The following is a 19,986-nucleotide window of genomic DNA, read 5'->3' as shown; positions in this document are numbered from 1 at the left end:
AATTGAAATTTCTATATCATATGTTACTATAGAACTATAATCTAGATAGAGTACCTACCTCTTCGAAACAGTTGTAAACTGGCAACTGAATTAATAATTTTGTCAGGTTTGCATTAAGTTGAGTTGACTTTGTTAGGTTGGCACCAAGTTAAAGATTTAAATGCATTTTATCGCGGAAAAATTGATTGGGCACTGCTACTTCAATCCTTGGAATATTACTAGCAGTCAGGCTCGCTTCGCTCGCCATATCCGTTTAGCCAGCCGTTTAGTCTGGACCCCCGACTGGATTGTCCTAACATATGATAAAAATGCCCAAATGAAAAATGCAGGCGAGCGAAGCGAGCCTGCTGACCTCATTCTTGGACGATCCAGTCAGGGGTCCAGAGGTCTGGCTAGACGGATATGGCGAGTGAAGCGAGCCTGACGGCTAGTGAATCAATAAAGTACTAGTATAAATATTCCTCAAGAATTTTCAGGATTATATGACATCAAGGTATTGATAAATTTCATTTATCAATACAATCTTAAATCATATAGCTAATATATATTATAGCTAATATATATTAATATTATAGCTCAGCCCAAAACTGCTCTTCCCCCGAATTTTATAAACACTAACATTTCCAAATAGGTTACATTCCACTTTCAAAATTTCTCAGTTCAATTTTATTTTCAAAGACTAGAGACTAGACATTTTATTTCCATTAGAAACTAGCCGTCAGGCTCGCTTCGCTCGCCATATTCGTCTAGCCAGGGAGCTCCGCCCCCTGGACCCCCGACTGGATCGTCCAAGAATGAGATCAACAGGCTCGCTTCGCTGGCCTGCATTTTTCATTTGAGCATTTTTATCATATGTTAGGACAATCCAGTCGGGGGTCCAGACTAAACGTCTGGCTAAACGGATGTGGCGAGCAAAGCGAGCCTGACGGCTAGTAATATGATATTCCCAGGTTTGAAGTAGCAGTGCCCAATCAATTTTTCCGCGATAAATCCATTTAAATCTTCATCTTGGTGCCAACCTAACAAAGTCAACTCAACTTAATGCCAACCTGACTAAATTATTAATTTAGTTGCCAGTTAACAACTGTTTCGAAGAGGTACTCTATCTAGATTATATTATAGTTCTTTAGTAACATATGATATGGGAATTTCAATCATAATTAAGAGATTTGGAGAAGAAGAATATACATGCTAAAAGACGAACTTTAAACCCTTAAAAACAACCCTTAGAGTTAAAATATCGCTAAAAGATTTCTTAGTGCGCCTCTAAAGGGCCAACTGAACATACCTACCAAATTTGAACGTTTTTGGTCAGGTAGATTTTTAGTTCTGCGAGTGAGTGAGTGAGTAAGTCAGTCAGTGAGTGAGTGCCATTTCGCTTTTATATATATTATATAGATTTGAGAAAATGTATCACTGATGCATGAATCACAGTCCAAAAACTGTGATTTGAAATGTTGCCTTACTGGAATATCTGGGCAAAACCGGGAAAATATTACGAGCCTCAACTCATTTCTCAGGCAGATTTCACAAATCACTTTGTAGTAACCAAACACGAGATATGGCAGTGCAATATCGAGGTAAGTGAATTTATAACATATTAAAAACTTCTTCTTCTTCTTCTGCTTCCTTCTTCTCCTTCTTCTTCTCCTGTCTTCTTCTTCTTCTCCTTCTCCTCCTGCCTTCTTTCTCTTCCCCAGCTATCTTCTCCATCAACCTCTTCATCACCTCGTCCTTCTCCTCCTGTCTTTTCATCCTTTTTCCCATTCTTCTCCTCTCTTCTTCTTCTCCTTCACATCCTCCTCTTGTCTTCTTCTTCCACTCCTGTCTCTTCCTTCCATCTCCTTCTTCTTCTTTCTTCTTCTTCTTCTTCTTCTTCTTCTTCTTCTTCTTCTTCTTCTTCTCCTTCTTCTTCTTCTCGTCTTCGTCTTCTTCTTCTTCTTTCTTCTTCTTCTTCTTCTCTTCTTCTCTTCTTCTTCTCTTCTTCTTTTTCTCTTCTTTCTTCTTCTTCTTCTTCTTCTTTCTTCTTCTTCTTCTTCTTATTCTTCTTCTCTTCTTCGTCTTCTTCTTCTTCTTCTTCTTCTTCTTCTTCTCTTCTTCGTCTTCTTCTTCTTCTTCTTCTTCTTCTCTCTTCTTTCTTCTTCTTCTTCTTCTTCTCTTCTTCTTCTTCTTCTTCTCTTCTTCTTCTTCTTCTTCTTCTTCTTCTTCTTCTTCTTCTTTCTTCTTCTCTTCTTCTTCTTCTTCTTCTTCTTCTCTTCTTCTCTTCTACTTCTTCTCCTGCTTCACTTCTTCTACTCCTACTTCTTCTTCTTCTTCTTCTTCTTCTCCTTCTTCTTCTTTTTCTTCTTCTTTTTCTTCCCCACCTATCTTCTCCTTCACATCCTCCTCTTGTATTCTTCTTCCACTCCTGTCTTCCCCCCTCATCTTCTTCATCATCTTCTTCTTCTTCTTCTTCCTTCTTTTTCATCTTCGTCACCTCTTTCTCCTCCTCATGTCTTTTTCTCCGTTTTCTCTTCATCACCTCTTCCTCCACCTCATGTCTTCTCCTTCTTCTTCCTCTCCTCTTTCAATCCCGAAATTATGTTTTATTTTCCTAGCCCATCATACTCTCCAATTTTTTTTGGTGTAATATTCTCGTTATTTATAATTATTGAATGAAAAAGACTAAGAAATTGTCAAAAAACTACTGATTTATTGAGTTTGGAGTTTATCAGAGATTGACAATGGTTTAATAACCGGAACCGGTCTTTCTAATTATCAATAAATCAGTGGTTTTTTGACAATTTCTTAGTCTTTTCATTCAATATGAATTATTACCACAATATCAACTCCTCAACTACACAAAAAGTAATTTATAATTAGCTCGTTATACTGAAACATGTTACTACATCTACATACTACATGATTGTAGTTTGATAATTAATATTGTTAATTTGGTCGAGTTACAGGATAAAGGTAAGTTTTTGAGATCAGTTGTGGAGTACGTTGGCAAAACTCCGATGCGCACAGTCGAGTTCTACGACGACACACCACTGTTTGGAAGTTCACCTGAAATGGCCACCAGTCCAGAAGTGCAGCAGTCAGCCAACATTATTACAGGAGACGATTTGCGTGTCACTTATAAATACCGTAAGTACTGTCACTTATGAATACAGTAAGTACTGTCACTCATGAATACAGTAAGTACTGTCACTTATAAACAGTAAGTACTGTCATAGAATGAGGATGTAGAGTTTACATAATAATACTAGGATAGAAGAAGAAGAAGAAGAAGAAGAAAAAAGTATGGAGCCCACATTCATATAGGTATCCAAACTGTTGAAATTAATTTACTTTTCCTCCACCTACTGTCAAAAGTACTTACTTTACTCCCTGAAACCTAATACTAAAGTGTCACTTTTTCGCTCTCGGTAGTAAAAAAACAGAAAAACTCCCTAGGGATTAAAGTGACTCCATTTGAATAACATGGGGAGCATCTCTATTTTGAAACTTACATTGTAATAGGTTAGAAGTTCTAAGCTCAGATGAGAAAGCATATAGAGGTGTCTGTCATTGAGTCAACTGAATTCAATACCACAACCAGAAATTTGATTAACTCATGAAATATATGTTTGATAATTATTATATTCTTAATATTAGTAGACGATAAAATTTATAAAATTTTAAAAATTTTTCTATTCAAAATACCAGCCAACAAATATTTTTGATCTGCAATTCAAATCTGAACCGCGTGATCTGGAGTCAGCCATTTTTGGTAGCTGCTCAGCTGATATAATTGTTACAACTTTGCCGATAGATAGCGCAATCGGCAGTGCCAATCAGACGACCGTTTTTTAGGTTTTAGATTTAGGTTATGTTGTTAGGAATCATTGTCACCATACGTAAGTTATTAGAATGATTTATTTGCAGTTTCTATAAAAAAATGTAGATGGAGGAAAAATTGGGTACATACGAGTGGAAAAATACTTTTTCTCTCTCAGGAAAATTGTTGCACTCGGCTTCGCCACGGGCTTCAAACTTTTCCCTCAGGGAGAAAAAACAGCACTTTTCACTCTAGATATACAAATAACTATTTCATTCTTTATCGAACTATTTTTGACAACACTATAGTCCATGTTTTTGAATACCACAGTTTTCACATGTGTAAGGCTATCGTATTTCCACACCTATTTTCAACACTGAGTGTTGAACAGTGATTAAAATAGGTGTAAAAATCGAAAAGCACTCCACACTTGAGTACTATAGTTTACCAAAAAATCAGACTGTGGTGTCGTCAAAAAAAGTTTCGTAAAAATTCGTATTATAAACTAGCAGTTCGACATGAAAAGTGAAAATTTCTCCTGGCTTTTTCACCTGACTTCCATACATCTTTTTATCTGAATTTCTACTACTATGAGTCTAATGTTACAAATATTATGAAGATTCAAAGTAAAAGTATTTATTCCTGAACACACTGTTTTATAATAGATAATTGCTTTGTATTTTGCTTCTCAGATGGCCTGGTCAAGCTCATACAACGGAAGCAAGGCTTTGTTAGACGTATTGTAGATGCGTATGGGAACCTTTTTGGCAACCAAACCTGGCAAATTCATTGTGTAAGTGTTCATCATTCATTCATTGATTGAATTTATTTTCTCTATCACCCATGATTATCGCTGGATTAACTATGAACTCGTGAATTTCCATTTGCAAAGTTACTACTATACTTGGATTAACTTAAACATTTCAGCAGTAATAAAAACATTAATTAAATCATAAATACTTTTCATCACAGTCAAACACTAGGCCTAGTGTAAATATTGATCAGATATCACTTTTTTCTTTCCAGTATTGTATTAATTTTCAGCTGTGAAAAACAAATAGTGAGTAGGTTTTTGATTTTGTATTAAATTTTTTAAAATAAGTGCAATATTTCTAAAGTTTTTAATTTATTGCTATACATTCTTTGATTCATTTAGAGTATAAAATCAACCTTCAGAATTCAAAATTTAAATCATCATTCATGGACCGAAAATCAAGTAACGAAGCAGTGTGAGATACATACCTTATCTTTTGAAAACATTAAATTTTATCGAATTTTTGGAGAGAAATAGTACAGGCTCAGCCTAGTTTTACCTCCATTTGTATTATGATTATAGTATTCTATACAATAAATGAAATAAATAATAATAAAATGGAAATAAATCTCTTATCTATTTTTTCAGGGAGACCGGTAAAATTTAGAGTGAAACGTGGAGGACTGATTCCAGAATCTAAGGGAGACTGTTTTCATGTGTGAGGGATGTTAAAAGTCCATAATTCTGTCATTCTTTTGAAAACAAAAACAAAAATATTTTGAGATCTATGTCATGATAATTTACTGTTTGATTCTGTCTTTCAATTTATAATCAACGTTGTTGATTATACAATAATGTAATACAGTGTTTTGAGTTAATAAAATATAATCTAATGATTCATCATACCCGGCGCCTCCACCAAATATGTAATCCAATGGCGGGAAGAGAGAAAGTGGTCGTTCCGGTTTCTGAAAACGAAAGAAATTATTATTTAAAAATATTATGGGACTGAGAAGAAAAAAGATATGATGAATGAACTATTATATTAACTTTACCTTGAAAATGATCCCTTGGCCTGATCCTTAAAGGTCCGGTTAAACCACTCCCGAATTTAAATAAATAAATATATTATAAAAAAACATCTGCCAGCTTATTGATTGGGTTTTGATGTCATGTATGACAAAATACATAATTTTATGTTATTTATGGTGTGATTGACCGAACGTAGTGAGGTATATGTTCCAACTCGGTTTTCTCTTCTCTGTAAGTAACGCGATTACGGCCAAACGCGTTGATAGAATTCGATGAGATTTGGCAGGAATATTCCTTTTTCAACTGCGCGTCGATGTATACACAAGGTTTTTTGAAATTTTGCATTTCAAGGATAGTATGAAGAGAAAAGGAATTCCTCCATACTCTGATATCACTACAAATATATAATCTACTTCAAAGATTGGATCAATCAGACTATAGAATTCTTCATAATAAATAAGCTGACAAGTGGATTATTCATTGCATGCATTACACAGATGTCTGGTCGTGACTATTTCTATAAGGTAGGGTTTCAATATTTTTTATGATGCGTGCCCATCAGTATCAATATTCTCACATTTGAAAAACAAATTTAATAGGTGATTGAAAAATTATAAAATGAACTGAATAATGCCAAAGACATTATAATATTCTTGATTTAAAAAATTAAGCTGACTATATCTGTATTTTTACAGAAACGGTAAGATACAGATATAAAAAGCTTGGCATCAGCTGTTTAAAAGTGAATAGCTCATGTTCGCGGCGCGTAATCTGTACGCACTTTTATATTGAGTAGACTGAGATCATGAGGTATGAACTATGTTTTCAAATGAAAAAAAAAAAAAAAATATATATATATATATATATATATATATATAGATATATATATATATATATATATATATTGAAAAGGTGGTTGAGTTCAGCACATCATACACTCAATAGAAAATGCATTCTCAAGGATTATCTCTTCATACATTATAATGTGGTACTATTACATGATAGACTCTAAATGAACGAATAAACAAAAATATAATTATTTTGTTGAAATAAATAATGTAGTGAAATGGTTTCTTGTTTCTATTTCAAATCCCAAATTAGTTCAATTTCTGGATTTGAAGGTCATCTTTTCGAGTGGGGTCTAATTTTATAAAGATGGAAATAACTGCGATATTGCATTCATTCAAATACTAATGAATTAGTTATTATAATTGTAAATGAATTTCCATCTAGCTGTTCACCCTGTTGTCAATATTTGCAGTAGCAGAAGTCTTCGGATGATTTACAGCATTTAATTGGGATTTTTGGTTAGTAATGATAACTAATTTTTTAAAGGTGGTGGTTTCTTGATTCATTCCGAGCTGCTTTGTATTAACACACTTTTTTCATGTATTTGAACACGACATGCAGTCAATTATTGAGTAAATAATTAAAAACTTTTAATCGTCTAGACGATTGAAAGTACTTCAGTCAAAAGTTTTTAATTATTTACTTAATAATTGACTGCATGTCGTGTTCAAATACATAAAAAAGTGTGTTAATTTTTAAACTTATGAAGAATGAAATGTAATGAAAAATTCTTCATTAGGCGGAGTTAGGACTTTCAAGTCCTCTCTACCACTCAACCTCGAAAGAATCAACTGAGATTGTAATGACGATTTTATGAGATTGTAATTTGTAACATTAGATTGATTTGTATATAATCTCGATGTGAGAGTTCCAGTTATATGGATAGGTCTGGAGACTTTTGAATAAGACTCTTCAAGACTGCGGTTGCACAAAACCCTGTTAAACTTCAATCATGATTGAATGCTACTAATACAGTCTGTGAGAGAAATCGTTTTTGGAAAGAAGGCTCCTCTGATTGGTTTAGTTGCATTCAATCTTACTTAGAATTCAATAGACTTTTGTGCAACCGGAAATCAGAAATTCATTCGATATCGTGCATCTTTCAAAGTATACTAATAAGGAATAAGTTAAAGAAAAAAGAATAAAGTATATAAATAAGTAATCCAATATCTTATGTTGAAACACTTTTACAATACACGCAAGGATACAGTAGCCTAACTCTGATCCTCCGTATCCCATTCTAATAAAATGATAATTGAATCTCATCTTAGACAATTAAGATGATATATAACACACGATACCGTTGGAAAAATAGGCGCTTGGATTCATATTTGGCGTGGAAGCAATGTAATGAAACTAATAATAATTATTTATTAGGACTAGAGTATAGCATGACACATGACTGTTTTGATATAATGAATTTTCCAGAAATAACTGAAAATTATACAGAGAAAGTCTCAGATGCATCTAGGATCTAGAGGAGGGGAATTGAACTAAAGAATAAATTAGTTTCATCCTGAAAAATTGAGTATAAATTCTGGAAAACCCAGTTAGAAGCATCAGTTATCAGTTGACTTCAGTTAACAGTGCAACTCAAGTGGTTACAAAGTAGTTGAAATAACAAACAACGACAGTGTTGTAATTTAACTAGTTCTTCGTTGAAAGTGCTTCGTATAGTTGGCAGTTATTGAAAAGTAGTTGAAACAATTCAACTCTAGTTCTTCGTTGAAAGTGTTTATCATTTATAGGTCTGTAGTAGTTGAAATAACTGTTCGTATAGTGATCAATTTCAACTGATTCAACAGTTTATTGGAGTTAACTGTTCCCAATTATTGAGAGTTGAAGTTATAGTACGTCTAGATACGTTAATAGATATTGAATTTAATATTGAAACATTTCCTGTTCGGTTGAAGCAATATGAAGAATCATATTTGTGTTCTACTGTTGGTCAGTATTTTGCAAGCAATTTTGGGGATCAAAGTTGAGATACAAAAAACTCCTAATTTAACTGATATAAACGTTGATAAGAAACAGGACAAACGCGAGATATTTGGGTACAAAATTCATGAAAATTCGAATGATTTCTGGGGTTTTGATCATGGTAATGAGCATAAATTATTGGGGGATACTTATAAGAATGAGGGTCATATTCTGGGGGATATTTATAAAAGTGAAGATTTTTCCAAAGATGAGGGGGTTTATTCTACGATTTTATCAGAGCATGGGAGAAATCTGGGACATCATGGTGTAAAATTTGAAGATTTCAATCACAATTTCCTTCAAAATCATCAAAGTGATTCACATATTAAGGAGGAGTTTAAATTTGGTGATTTATCAAAACCAAATCTACATCATCACAAGGACCAGAAAACGGTGACAATCATCAAGAAAATACCAGTTCCTTACCCAGTGCATGTCGAGAAGAAAGTAACCGTTCCAGTGGATCGTCCGTACCCCGTTCCAGTTCCTAAACCCTACACAGTCACCGTCGAAAAGCACGTACCAGTTCCAGTCAAAGTACCCGTCCCAGTGAAAGTAGCAGTTCCAGTACCAGCTCCGTTCCCTGTCGAGAAACGAGTACCCTATCCAGTGAAGGTACATGTTGAGAAGCCGTTCCCAGTAGCTGTTCCAAAACCGTACCCAGTATTCATCGAGAAACCGGTTCCAGTAACGGTTATCAAGAAGGTTCCAGTGGACCGGCCTTATCCAGTGCATTTCCCGTTGGAAAAACCAGATTTTCATCACCAAACTGTGGAAATTCCAGGGAAGAAACATTCTTCAGCAGGTTTTGAAGGAAGACATGGTTCATATTCACATCACATAAATCATGATATCAAGGGAAATCATGAATATAATACTGGAAAAAATGAGGAAGGTAAACGTGGATACACAGTTCATTTCTGAGCTGGATACTTTTCAGAACCATGAAATTTATTCTGATTTGTAACACAAAATGAGAATTTCAAACATAAGATTGTAACATAAAATAAGATTTTTCAATTTGATTGATTTGTATATTATCAGATATTTTGTACATTTGTTATTTTGTTAATAAAACATCCACTTCACGAGCAAATTTCGTTTTTAATTTCAACCTTTTTTTAAATACTGCCAATATAGCCTCATTTATAGGCTATAAACCTATTTGAAACCTCATTATAGGTGATAGCCTATTTGAAACTCACTATTATTATATATATGATTCTTTATTGTTCATTTGTAGCACATAACAGAAAACACTCTACAGTTTTATAATACTAATTTGAACAGGAAACACGATACAGTTAGGTGAAAAACATACATACTTTTGAAACTTGAATTATTTTCACATTATTTTACAAAATAATGTAATGTTCTACGTGTTTTTCGCCCATCTGTATCGTGTTCCCTGTTCAAATTAGTATTATTCATTATTGATTCATACAATAAGTACACATCATCGAAATGATAGGGAGAGAAAACATAAGGTAACCTTGTGCTATTCCTCTCCCAAATTTAGATAAGGTTACACATAGTCCGAAACAGGTTAAGTCTTGTAGTTGTTCACTTCACTACATTTTTAGACCTCAATTATTTCTACATAATAGGCTTTATTTTTTAATTTAGTCCGAAATACGTTAAGTCTTGTGGTTGTTCAATTCACAAAATCTTCAGTCCTTAATTATTTTCACAAAATAAGCTTGAGTATAATTTTAATTTAGATGTTCCAAAACCAAACATAGAAGAAATAATTGAATAAAAACACAAATATGTTGTCAAATTCTACACAGTTTTATTTGGTACACGACCATGATTTCGTGACCACACCGGTCACATTTCCAAGTTGACTAAAGCTAAAACTAAAAACTAAAACTTGAAAATGTGACCGGTGTGGTCACGAAACCATGGTCGTGTACCAAATAAAACAGTGTAGAATTTGACAAAATATTTGTGTTTTTATTCAATTATAGAACGGTTCTACAATATTGACAATGACTCAGTCGAATTTTCATAGAAGAAATATTTCACATTATTATTATGCTCCAGTGAAAGTAGCCTATCACTGTAGACAACAACAAAAAAATTCAATTAAAAATGATATGATAATGGAAAATATCCAACCAACTATTCGCTAGTAATGTTCATTGGCAATACTAAGTTAAATGGGAAACATAGATGCATATCATACGGAATTCTGCCAGTTCTAAGTGAATCCTGTGAGCACATTTCCATCCAAGTTCATTATTCCAAACCACAAGGTACATAAAAAATTCATAAAATGTCAGAGAGAAAGACGGATGGTCGTTATTTTTTGCGGATAGGAGAGTAAAGAAAGAGAGAGAATATAAGAGAAACAACAGAGAGAGAGAGGGGGGAATGAAAGGAATTCCCTGGATTTCCCTCAAGTGGAGGATTTTTTATGACCTATTCTTTTGTGGTTCATGGCAGTGGGAGAGGATTTTTACATTTTCTCTTGTTCTTCATGTCACTATAAAAACTACTCTAGTAAGATTCACTATAAACTGTCAAAGCTTGTATGCATGACGTCAATGCTTTTCCCATTTATCCAATGCTGAATGATTTTACTAAATCAAAGTAAAAACGTCGTGGCTCCTTTACTATGAGAAAATGGAAATAGATGTGAATAAGTGTTTGTGCTAACAATTTTATAACCTAGACAAGATAAACGGGTCAAGTGGTTTCTTGGCGTTATATATCCATACTTATCTTTGGGTCTTCAACTATTTTGTAAGATATTATTTCAGTTTGAAACTGTAGGATATATTATTATTCTTGTACCAATATTCGAACCACAACTATTATTTTTAGGGAAAATTCTGTTAATCTTAAACTGTCTATAGTGAGGTCCACGTTATAATGGCAGTGTTTGATTGGCAATGGTATTTATATCCTTGTCTATCATTCAAGAAAGCAGATAGCGCTATATCTTTCTTGCTTTGCTCTGTTGCCAGATCGTCTTTTGAAAATGTAAATTGTAGAATTCTCCACATCAGTCGAGAAAGATACGAGAACAGCGTTGCCGATTCTTTGTCTTGTATGGGCTACTTTATTAAAATTATCAAAAACAATATAAAAACGTGAAGTACTCTTTCATTTGAAACATTCTAAACTCTAAAACATTACTCAATGTTTGAATTATAGAGGTGGTTATTCCTAGAAAGCATTTCTAGAAATTATATTTTCCTACAGATACCTTGAAAAGTGACCATTTCTGCACTGATTGCAGGCCGCAAAGAATCACTTTTCCGCAATAGTGCGCATAGTGAGTACTTTGCGTACTCCAGATTTGCAGCATGACAACGCAAAATAGTTAGTAGGTTATATGGAGCACCAGTGCAGCAAAATCAAAATCATGTTGGTAACTGCACTCATAGTGAGCCCCACGTTATTATGGCAGTGGAGAACAGCGTCGCCTTGCCATTATGTGCCTTGATTATAGTCATTCCAATGCTTACATAAGATAAACCCCCTTCAAGTAGTCAGATAAATTTTCAATTGAATTACTAATCATTATAATTTAATCAATATTATTAAATTTTGAATAAATTGAGGTTTTTATTAATAATAAAATTACACAGAAAAACATTTGATGGATTTCAGGGAATTTTACCCATGATTACCCACTTTTCATATTCAATGGTAACTATAGGAAAAATGTAATGTGAAATACGTGCGCAAAGTTCGTTTGCTGCACTCAAGAAACCATTCCGCCCTCGCCTACGGCTCGGGCGTAAACGTTTCTTTCGGTGCAGCAAACTGTCACTTTGCGCACTTGTTGCACAAATAACTATTTCGCCACACTGCACAGAAAGCAGCAGTTTTCCAGTCCCTACGTAGATCTGAGAGACATTGTTTGCAGACGACTCTCGTCTGACGTCAGAATAGGTTTCTTTCCGGCCTAGGCCGGAAAGAGTACCCTTTCCGGCCGCTAACATGGAACTGAGAAAGGTGATCAAAAAAAGCAGATCAAAAAACTTCTCATTATTTGTGTTCATTATTCAATAATTAAAAAATTTATAGACTAATAATATCATCTAATTGTCATTTGAAAGAATAAAAAAGTATAAACTCAACCTCCCACATAATTGAACATCAATTTTTAGGTTATTTAGACAAATAGGAATAAAAAATAAAAATACTTGGACAATTTTCTGATATTCAGATTACCTCAGATTTGCTAGATCTATGACCTTCCACTTCTGCTTTCGGAAGTGCTTAGTAAACAACTATTCTCATATATATATTGTTTATTTTTGTGTGTGGCGAAGAATAGCGTTCGCACCACGGGCAAAAATGTTTTTCCGGCTCTCAATCTTTTCTAGTCCTCGGTCTACGGCCTCGGACTTGAAAACCGATTTCGAGCCGGAAAAATCTCATTTTCTGCTCTAGGTGCGAAATATACCATATCTGTAGTATCGTAGGCTATTCATTATTCCACAACAATTAATAATTGATGAAAATTGAATCAATAATTGATTGATTCTTTGATTAAAAATGAATTATTGATTCTACATTCTAGCGCTATCAGCTTTGTTGAATGATAGACAAGGATAGCAGTACGATTGCTAATCAAACACTGCCATTATAACGTGCACCCCACTATAGCATGAGTTGATCGGATAAAACACTCACAATCCAATGATTCAAGCTGGTAATGAATAATGACGATAGACAGTCCAATGGACATATACTTTTAGCATAGCATCACGCTTCTAAATGAGTTCAAAGCTTTCGGTTTGAGCATCCGTCGAAATATTTCAGGGCTCAATCAGTGCTCGACATTTGACTGATGGGATGAATTTGGAAGACTGGTAATAAATATAAAGCCGAAAAACCGAGTTTGAAAGCATAAACTTCCGAATCTGAGATCGGAAAGCATACACTTTATTTTTAAACTGAAGCTGATGAAGAAGGAGGTGGAGAAGAAGAAGAAGATGAAGAAGAAAAAGATGATGAGGAGGAGAAGAATGAGGAGAAGGATAAAGAGAATGATAAGGAGAGGAAGGAGGAGAAAGAGAAGAAAATGGATAAGGAACAAAAAGATGATGAGGAGGAGAAAAATAAGGAGAAGGATGAAGAGAAAGAGATTAGAAGAGGAAGGAGAAGATGGGAAGGAACAGGGGAAGGAGAAGGGGAATGATGAGAAAGGAAAGAAAGAGAAGGAGAATGAGAAAGAGAAGGAGTAGGAGGAGCAGAATGGGAAGAATAAGGAGAATAATAAGAAGAAGGATGAACAGAATGATAAGGAGAGAAAGAGGAGAAAAAGAAGAAGTTGGAGAAGGGACAGTGGAAGGATAAGGTGAATGATGGGAAGGGAAAGAAGGAGAAGAAGAATGAGAAAGAGAAGGAGTAGTAGGAGGAGAATGATTGATTGAGTACTTTATTTATGTATTTACTTATATACGTACAATAGCTTACGATACAGCAAAATTATAGATGAATTCACATAATTTATAGACTAAGAAAATAATTATAGAACTATATATGATAAGAAGAATAAGAAGAATAAGAAGAAGAAGAAGAAGAAGAAGAAGAAGAAGAAGAAGAAGAGGAGGAGGCGAGGAGAAGAAGGAGGAGAAAAATACATGAATTATATATGAATTTACATGATATAGACTAAGAAAATAATTATTGAACTGTATATGATATGAAAAAGCAATTTGTAATATAATAACTATAGATAATAATCATATTGTTATGCATCTACATAAATTGGCGGAGCTTTGGACATATCAATGTCCATTCTTCGGAAAGAATACTAAAATATCCTCCCCACTAACTCTCTACCAAAACGTTAATTTCATCACTTAAACTAAGGATTTATTTATCAATGGAAATATTGTGAAAGTTTTAATCAATATGATATTGAAGTTATGTGATATTAAAGGTTATAATAGCAGTGTTTAATTAGCAATTGTATTGCCATCCTTGTCTATCATACAACAAAGTGGATAGCGCTATCTCATTCTCGCTTTGCTCTGTTGCCAGATTGTTTTTAACAAAGTAGAATCAATAATTAATCAACATAATATGATCTTGATTATGGAAATTCATTATGAAATCATTGAAAATTTAATGTATTGCTTGATAAAATATAATTGATTATTTTAAACAAGAATGAACAGTTAATATTTATTTATTTATTCATATGCAAATACAATCCAGGTAAAAACAACAGGCATTTGCCCAAAACTGCTTCAAACCTTAATTTGGAATACACAGTCTAAAGGGTATGTTACTTATGTATCTAACATCTGTGCCTAGTGGAAAGTTGTGTGTACTTTTTGGCTTCAAAATTTTCTGTAATAACTTAATTTATTCAAAGTGCGGTAATATTAAGTGTAATATTTGACTAGAATTTGGTATTTCAATCATTCTGAATTCAAAATTTCTAGCTCATATATGTTTTTGGACAGAAATTGAACTTTAAATTTTTCCAGTAAGAACATAACCTATTTTTTGGACATTTCATTATTTATCAAAATTTGGGAACAGAATAGTTTTGGGCTATGCCTGTTGTTTTGTCCCGATCATATTCATATGATTTGTAATTCTATCAACAAATAAACAAATAAATAAATAACTTAATTCGCACACAATTTTGAGTCCAAAAAATGAATCTACTACAATTTTGAATTTATCAGATTGATCAATTTCTAAATACGAATCCAAACAAAAATCTTCTTTCACAATTACAAAAAAAATCGAAAATTTCACTCAAATCCACAATATACCAAAAAAATATTACATCAATAAACCGGTATCACCCTCTATAGAAGGCATTGACAAGACAGAGAATCGGCAACATTGTTCCCCTATCTTTCTCAACTGGCATTATAACGTGGTTATCACTTTGGTAGGACTTATAGAAAAAATTTGAATTTTCATTAAAATTGAGCTTTTTATATCGTACTTGATGCACAATCTTATTATTAAAAGCTGAATCAAATTTTCAAGAATAGTATAATAGTGAGTAGAATGACAAGGATAAGGTGGAAGAGGAGGAAGATGAGAAGGATGAGGAGGATTAGGAGGAGGAGGAGGAGGAGGAGGAGGAGGAGGAGGAGGAGGAGAGGAGGAGGAGGAGGAGGAGGAGGAGGAGAAGGAGGAGGAGGAGGAGGAGGAGGAGAAGGAGAAGGAGGAGGAGGAGGAGGAGGATAAGGAGTAGAAGACAGGAGAGATAGGTGAGAGAATAGTATATCAGGTACAATATCAATCACGAACATCTATAACTTTTAGTGCCGGTTGCACAAAAGCCGGTTATTAAAATTTAACCGTGGTTAATTCCACGGGAAATTATCAGATAAGCCGTCTTCTCAAAAAAGCTCTCTCTGAAATTAATCAAGGTTAAAATTTAACCGTTTTTGGGCAACCGGCACTTACACTCATCGGTCTGTATTATTCCTTCCTCTATTTTTTTTTCTCTCCTGTCATTTGAACCCACTTAAAATACGATCTACTATAATTCAAGTGATGTAAGCTAGTTGAAAGCGTACACTCTCTGACTATGAATGAACTTTTGGCATAGAAATTCGCCCGGGGCTCTAGGTGTAAATATCACACTATTACTGATGAAAGATCACCCTATAACCTGAAAGGTTACGATCTTTATTAACTCATTCAACATAAATAATATCATTTCTGTTTTAAATGTTAATTTAAGAAGATTGTCTTCCAATACTGCTAACCAGTCTATCCCTCTGGCAAACTATTTCAAATTATATTTTGGCGTAAGAGATTTATTGGGATGTAATGCTTCACTATAGTGAGGTTCCCTCTCTAATGGCAGTAGAGAAGATAGGAGAACAGTGTTGCCAATGTTCTCCATACAGTATACCTGATACCGGTATATTTGATGTAATATTAACTGTTCATTCTTGTTTCAGATAATCAGTTATCTATATATATTAAAGCGAAATGGCACTGACTGACTGACTGACTTACTCACTCACTCACTCACTGACTGACTGACTGACTGACTGACTGACTGACTCACTCACTCACTCACTCGCAGAACTAAAAATCTACCGGACCAAAAACGTTCAAATATGGTAGGTATGTTCAGTTGGCTCTTTAGAGGCGCACTAAGAAATCTTTTGGCAATATTTTAACTCTAAGGGTGGTTTTCAAGGGTTTAAAGTTCGTCTTTTAGCATGTATATTCTTTTTATTCTCTTAATTATAATTGAAAAATGTCCATACCATATGTTAATATAGAACTATAAACTAGAGAGAGTACCTCTTCGAAACAGTTGATAACTGGTAACTAAATTAAAAATTTTGTCAGGTTGGCATTAAGTTGGCACCAAGTTGAAGATTGAAATTCATTTATCGCGGGAAAATTGATTGGGCACTGCTACTTCAATCAGAGATATCCCTGGGAATATCATATTACTAGCCGTCCGGCTCGCTTCGCTCGCCATATCCGTTTAGCCAGACGTTTAGTCTGGATCCCCGACTAGATCGTCCTAACATATGATAAAAATGCTCAAATGAAAAATGCAGGCGAGCGAAGCGAGCCTGTTGATCTCATTTTTGGACGATCCAGGGGGCCGAGCCCCCTGGCTAGATGGATATGGCGAGCGAAGCGAGCCTGACGCTAGCATTTTATATTTTAATGACTAAAAAATACATTTTCATAATCGTGATTCAATAGTTTGTTAATTGATTATATTACTACATTGTTAGAAAATATATCTGGCATCTGGCTACGTTTTAGAGTTGGAGTAGGATAGCGCTATCTGCTTTGTTGAATGATAGACAAGGATAGCAATTTCTAATCAAATACTGCCATTATAACGTGGACCTCACTGGAGTGAGAATCACCTCATAATGTCAGTATTGGGTTATAAATAGCACCAAAGCCTGTTTTTCTACCAATGCAGATAATTATTAGAGAAGAATCTCATTTCAAAAGCCGTTTCTTTAGAGGAATATTGTTGAAAGCGAGTGTTGGGCGAATTTATGAATAGAACTTTTTGCTGGGAGCACTTTTGAATAGTAATTGGAAACTTATTGAGTTACATAGTATAGTATTGTATACTCATAGCTGTACACTATTACTCCATATCATTGTATTTTTTCTTTAGGGCTTTTAATATGAATAAAATATAAATGTCAGTACCCTTTTTAATTATTTCATTACAACATTTTCAGGATATAATGCCATTTTCAAGTCAATTCGAAAGGGTACTGACAATAAATATTGAATAAAATTGAGCATTTGCTTATACTTCTAAAATATGGAGCATTTGCTTCATTTTCTATGAATAAACGTGAGCAAAACCTTTTGCTCATGCTCATCCATAAAAGTAGTTTGAGCATTTGCTCAAAAGTAAAAGCTTTTGTTCAAAATTGTAAGAATAAACTAGAGCATTTGCTTGAGAAGTTGACCTTCAAAAAAGGTGTCTAGTCTAGAGCAGCTTATCACCTTTTGCTCATTGACCGAGCGAAGTGAGGTCTAAGATTCAAGTCGACGGTTTGGCATTTCTCTTAATGTTTAAATGTTTAAATGTTTAAATGTTTATATGTTGCGCATTTACGGCGAAACGCGGTAATAGATTTTCATGAAATTTGACAAGTAAGGTCCTTTTTAAATTGCACGTCCACGTATATACAAAGTTTTTTGGAAATTTTGCATTTCAAGGATAATATAAAAGGAAAAAGAAGCCTCCTTCATACGCAAATATTAGAGTAAAAATTAGACTATAGAATTATTCATCATAAATCAGCTGACAAGTGATTACACAGATGTGTGGAGAAGCCAGTCTATTGCTGTATTTCCATTAAGGTCTATAGTTTCAATCAGGTACCTGTGGATGAGAATACTTCGTGAAGTCTACTGTTCACAGAACTACTAGTAGTAAAATGGCTCAACTAATTCGTATGAGGAAGAGGAAACTATACCAGATACGATCACAACCAATAGTTGAGAACTATAAAACTCTTATAGACAAGCGGTTCACCCTACTTGCATATTTAGCGCTTCCGTGAGCTATAGAAAAAATCTGGTGTGGCGCACTCACACAGCTTCCCTTGCCGTTATGAAAATTGATCACCTGACGCTAGTGTTCCCGCGCATCTCAAGTCTACTATTCAAAGATTTGAGCCAGCTGGTGACAGGGCAATAACGCTGGAGACACACGAGGTCTGCTACCTATTCATAGTGAATCATTTAATAGAATCAACAGTTGCCAACAGTTTGCAATTGGATTATCACATTTTCTCGAATTTCGAGCTTATTTTCAATTTCAGGTGGAAATGTTACTGAACATTAATTGTAGAGATTCTCATGCTAAATCTTTTTACACTCGAAATGTTTTGTTTAAATTGTATCTGAAGCCTGATAATTGGAAAACTAAAATCAAACTTTGCATAGATGAAGCGGAGCTCTTCAAATTTTTACAGATATGGGACTTATGGCAGTTGATAGAGCTTATCAATGAGTATTTTAGGTATGAATTTGATCTAAATCGTTGAAGCCGTTTCCGAGAAAATCGCGAAAAACCCTGTTCTTGACAAAATGTTCGCCATTTTAGCCGCCATCTTGTATTGCATTTGATCAAAATTGTTCGTGTCGGATCCTTATACTGTAAGGACCTTAAGTTTCAAATTTCAAGTCATTCCGTTCATTGAGACATGAGATATCGTGTACACATACACACACACACACACACACACACACACACACACACACACACACACACACACACACACACACACACACACACACACACCACACACACACACACACACACACATATACAGACCAATACCCAAAAACCACTTTTTTGGACTCAGGGTACCTTGAAACGTATAGAAATTGAGAAATTGGGGTTCCTTAATTTATTTTGGAAAGCAGTACTTTCCTTACCTATGGTAATAGGGCAAGGAAAGTAAAAATTGTGGACCTAAAACATTTTCAATTCATGTAAGATTTTTTTGTGTAGTTGAGAAGTTGATATTGTGGTAATTATTCATATTGAATGAAAAATACTAAGAAATTGTCAAAAAACCACAGATTTATTGATACTTTCTAAGTATAAATAAATCTGTGGTTTTTCGGCAATTTCTTAGTCTTTTTCATTCAATCAAGAAAGATTCTCCAGTATAAGAAGCTGTTCTGGAAGGTTCACTCTATACTAGAAAGCTTGAAACATAATTTATATTCATATTATGTTATTTTATTTATATTACTCCATAGTATGGATAGAAAACTCTGTAGCAGAAACCTCGAAACAAAGTTCTACATCAACTGAAGTGTAATAACTTACAGAACTCTGAATTTTTGAAGTCATAACCACATAAATATTGACGCATTCCGAGATGAGAAAAGTATCATGATACATGATCCACCCCAATGTACCTTGAATACCTGGAATGTATTCTAGGTATAGGCCTATTGGTATCACCCAGAATTATCTGCAGATCTCTCCCCTCTTTGAAAACTTGCTTCTTATGCAAACTCGGCCAATAAATAATAACACTTGAAATATATGGTTTCAGTTGAAAAAGCAAATAGCACTTTTTATATAGCTATCTTTCTTTGA

General features: G+C 34.2%; 2 protein-coding genes across 2 annotated transcripts; both read left to right on the top strand.

Annotated features, from left to right (window-relative positions):
• Window positions 1-1,434: 1,434 nt before the first annotated feature.
• LOC120353516 lies at window positions 1,435-5,324 on the top strand. The gene is made up of 4 exons (XM_039437397.1): window positions 1,435-1,580; window positions 2,949-3,129; window positions 4,495-4,595; window positions 5,205-5,324. The coding sequence occupies exons 1-4, from the start codon at window positions 1,455-1,457 to the stop codon at window positions 5,214-5,216; spliced, it is 420 nt and encodes a 139-aa protein (XP_039293331.1). The 5' UTR covers window positions 1,435-1,454; the 3' UTR covers window positions 5,217-5,324.
• A 3,030-nt stretch (window positions 5,325-8,354) lies between these two features.
• LOC120353625 lies at window positions 8,355-9,341 on the top strand. The gene has a single exon (XM_039438167.1). The coding sequence runs from the start codon at window positions 8,355-8,357 to the stop codon at window positions 9,339-9,341; it is 987 nt and encodes a 328-aa protein (XP_039294101.1).
• The last annotated feature ends 10,645 nt before the right edge of the window (window positions 9,342-19,986 follow it).

This window comes from Nilaparvata lugens, chromosome 11 (genome assembly GCF_014356525.2).
Source record: "Nilaparvata lugens isolate BPH chromosome 11, ASM1435652v1, whole genome shotgun sequence".
NCBI lineage: Eukaryota > Metazoa > Arthropoda > Insecta > Hemiptera > Delphacidae > Nilaparvata > Nilaparvata lugens.
The sequence above is the reverse complement of the archived record's forward strand: the minus strand, read 5'-3'. Positions and strand labels throughout refer to the sequence as shown.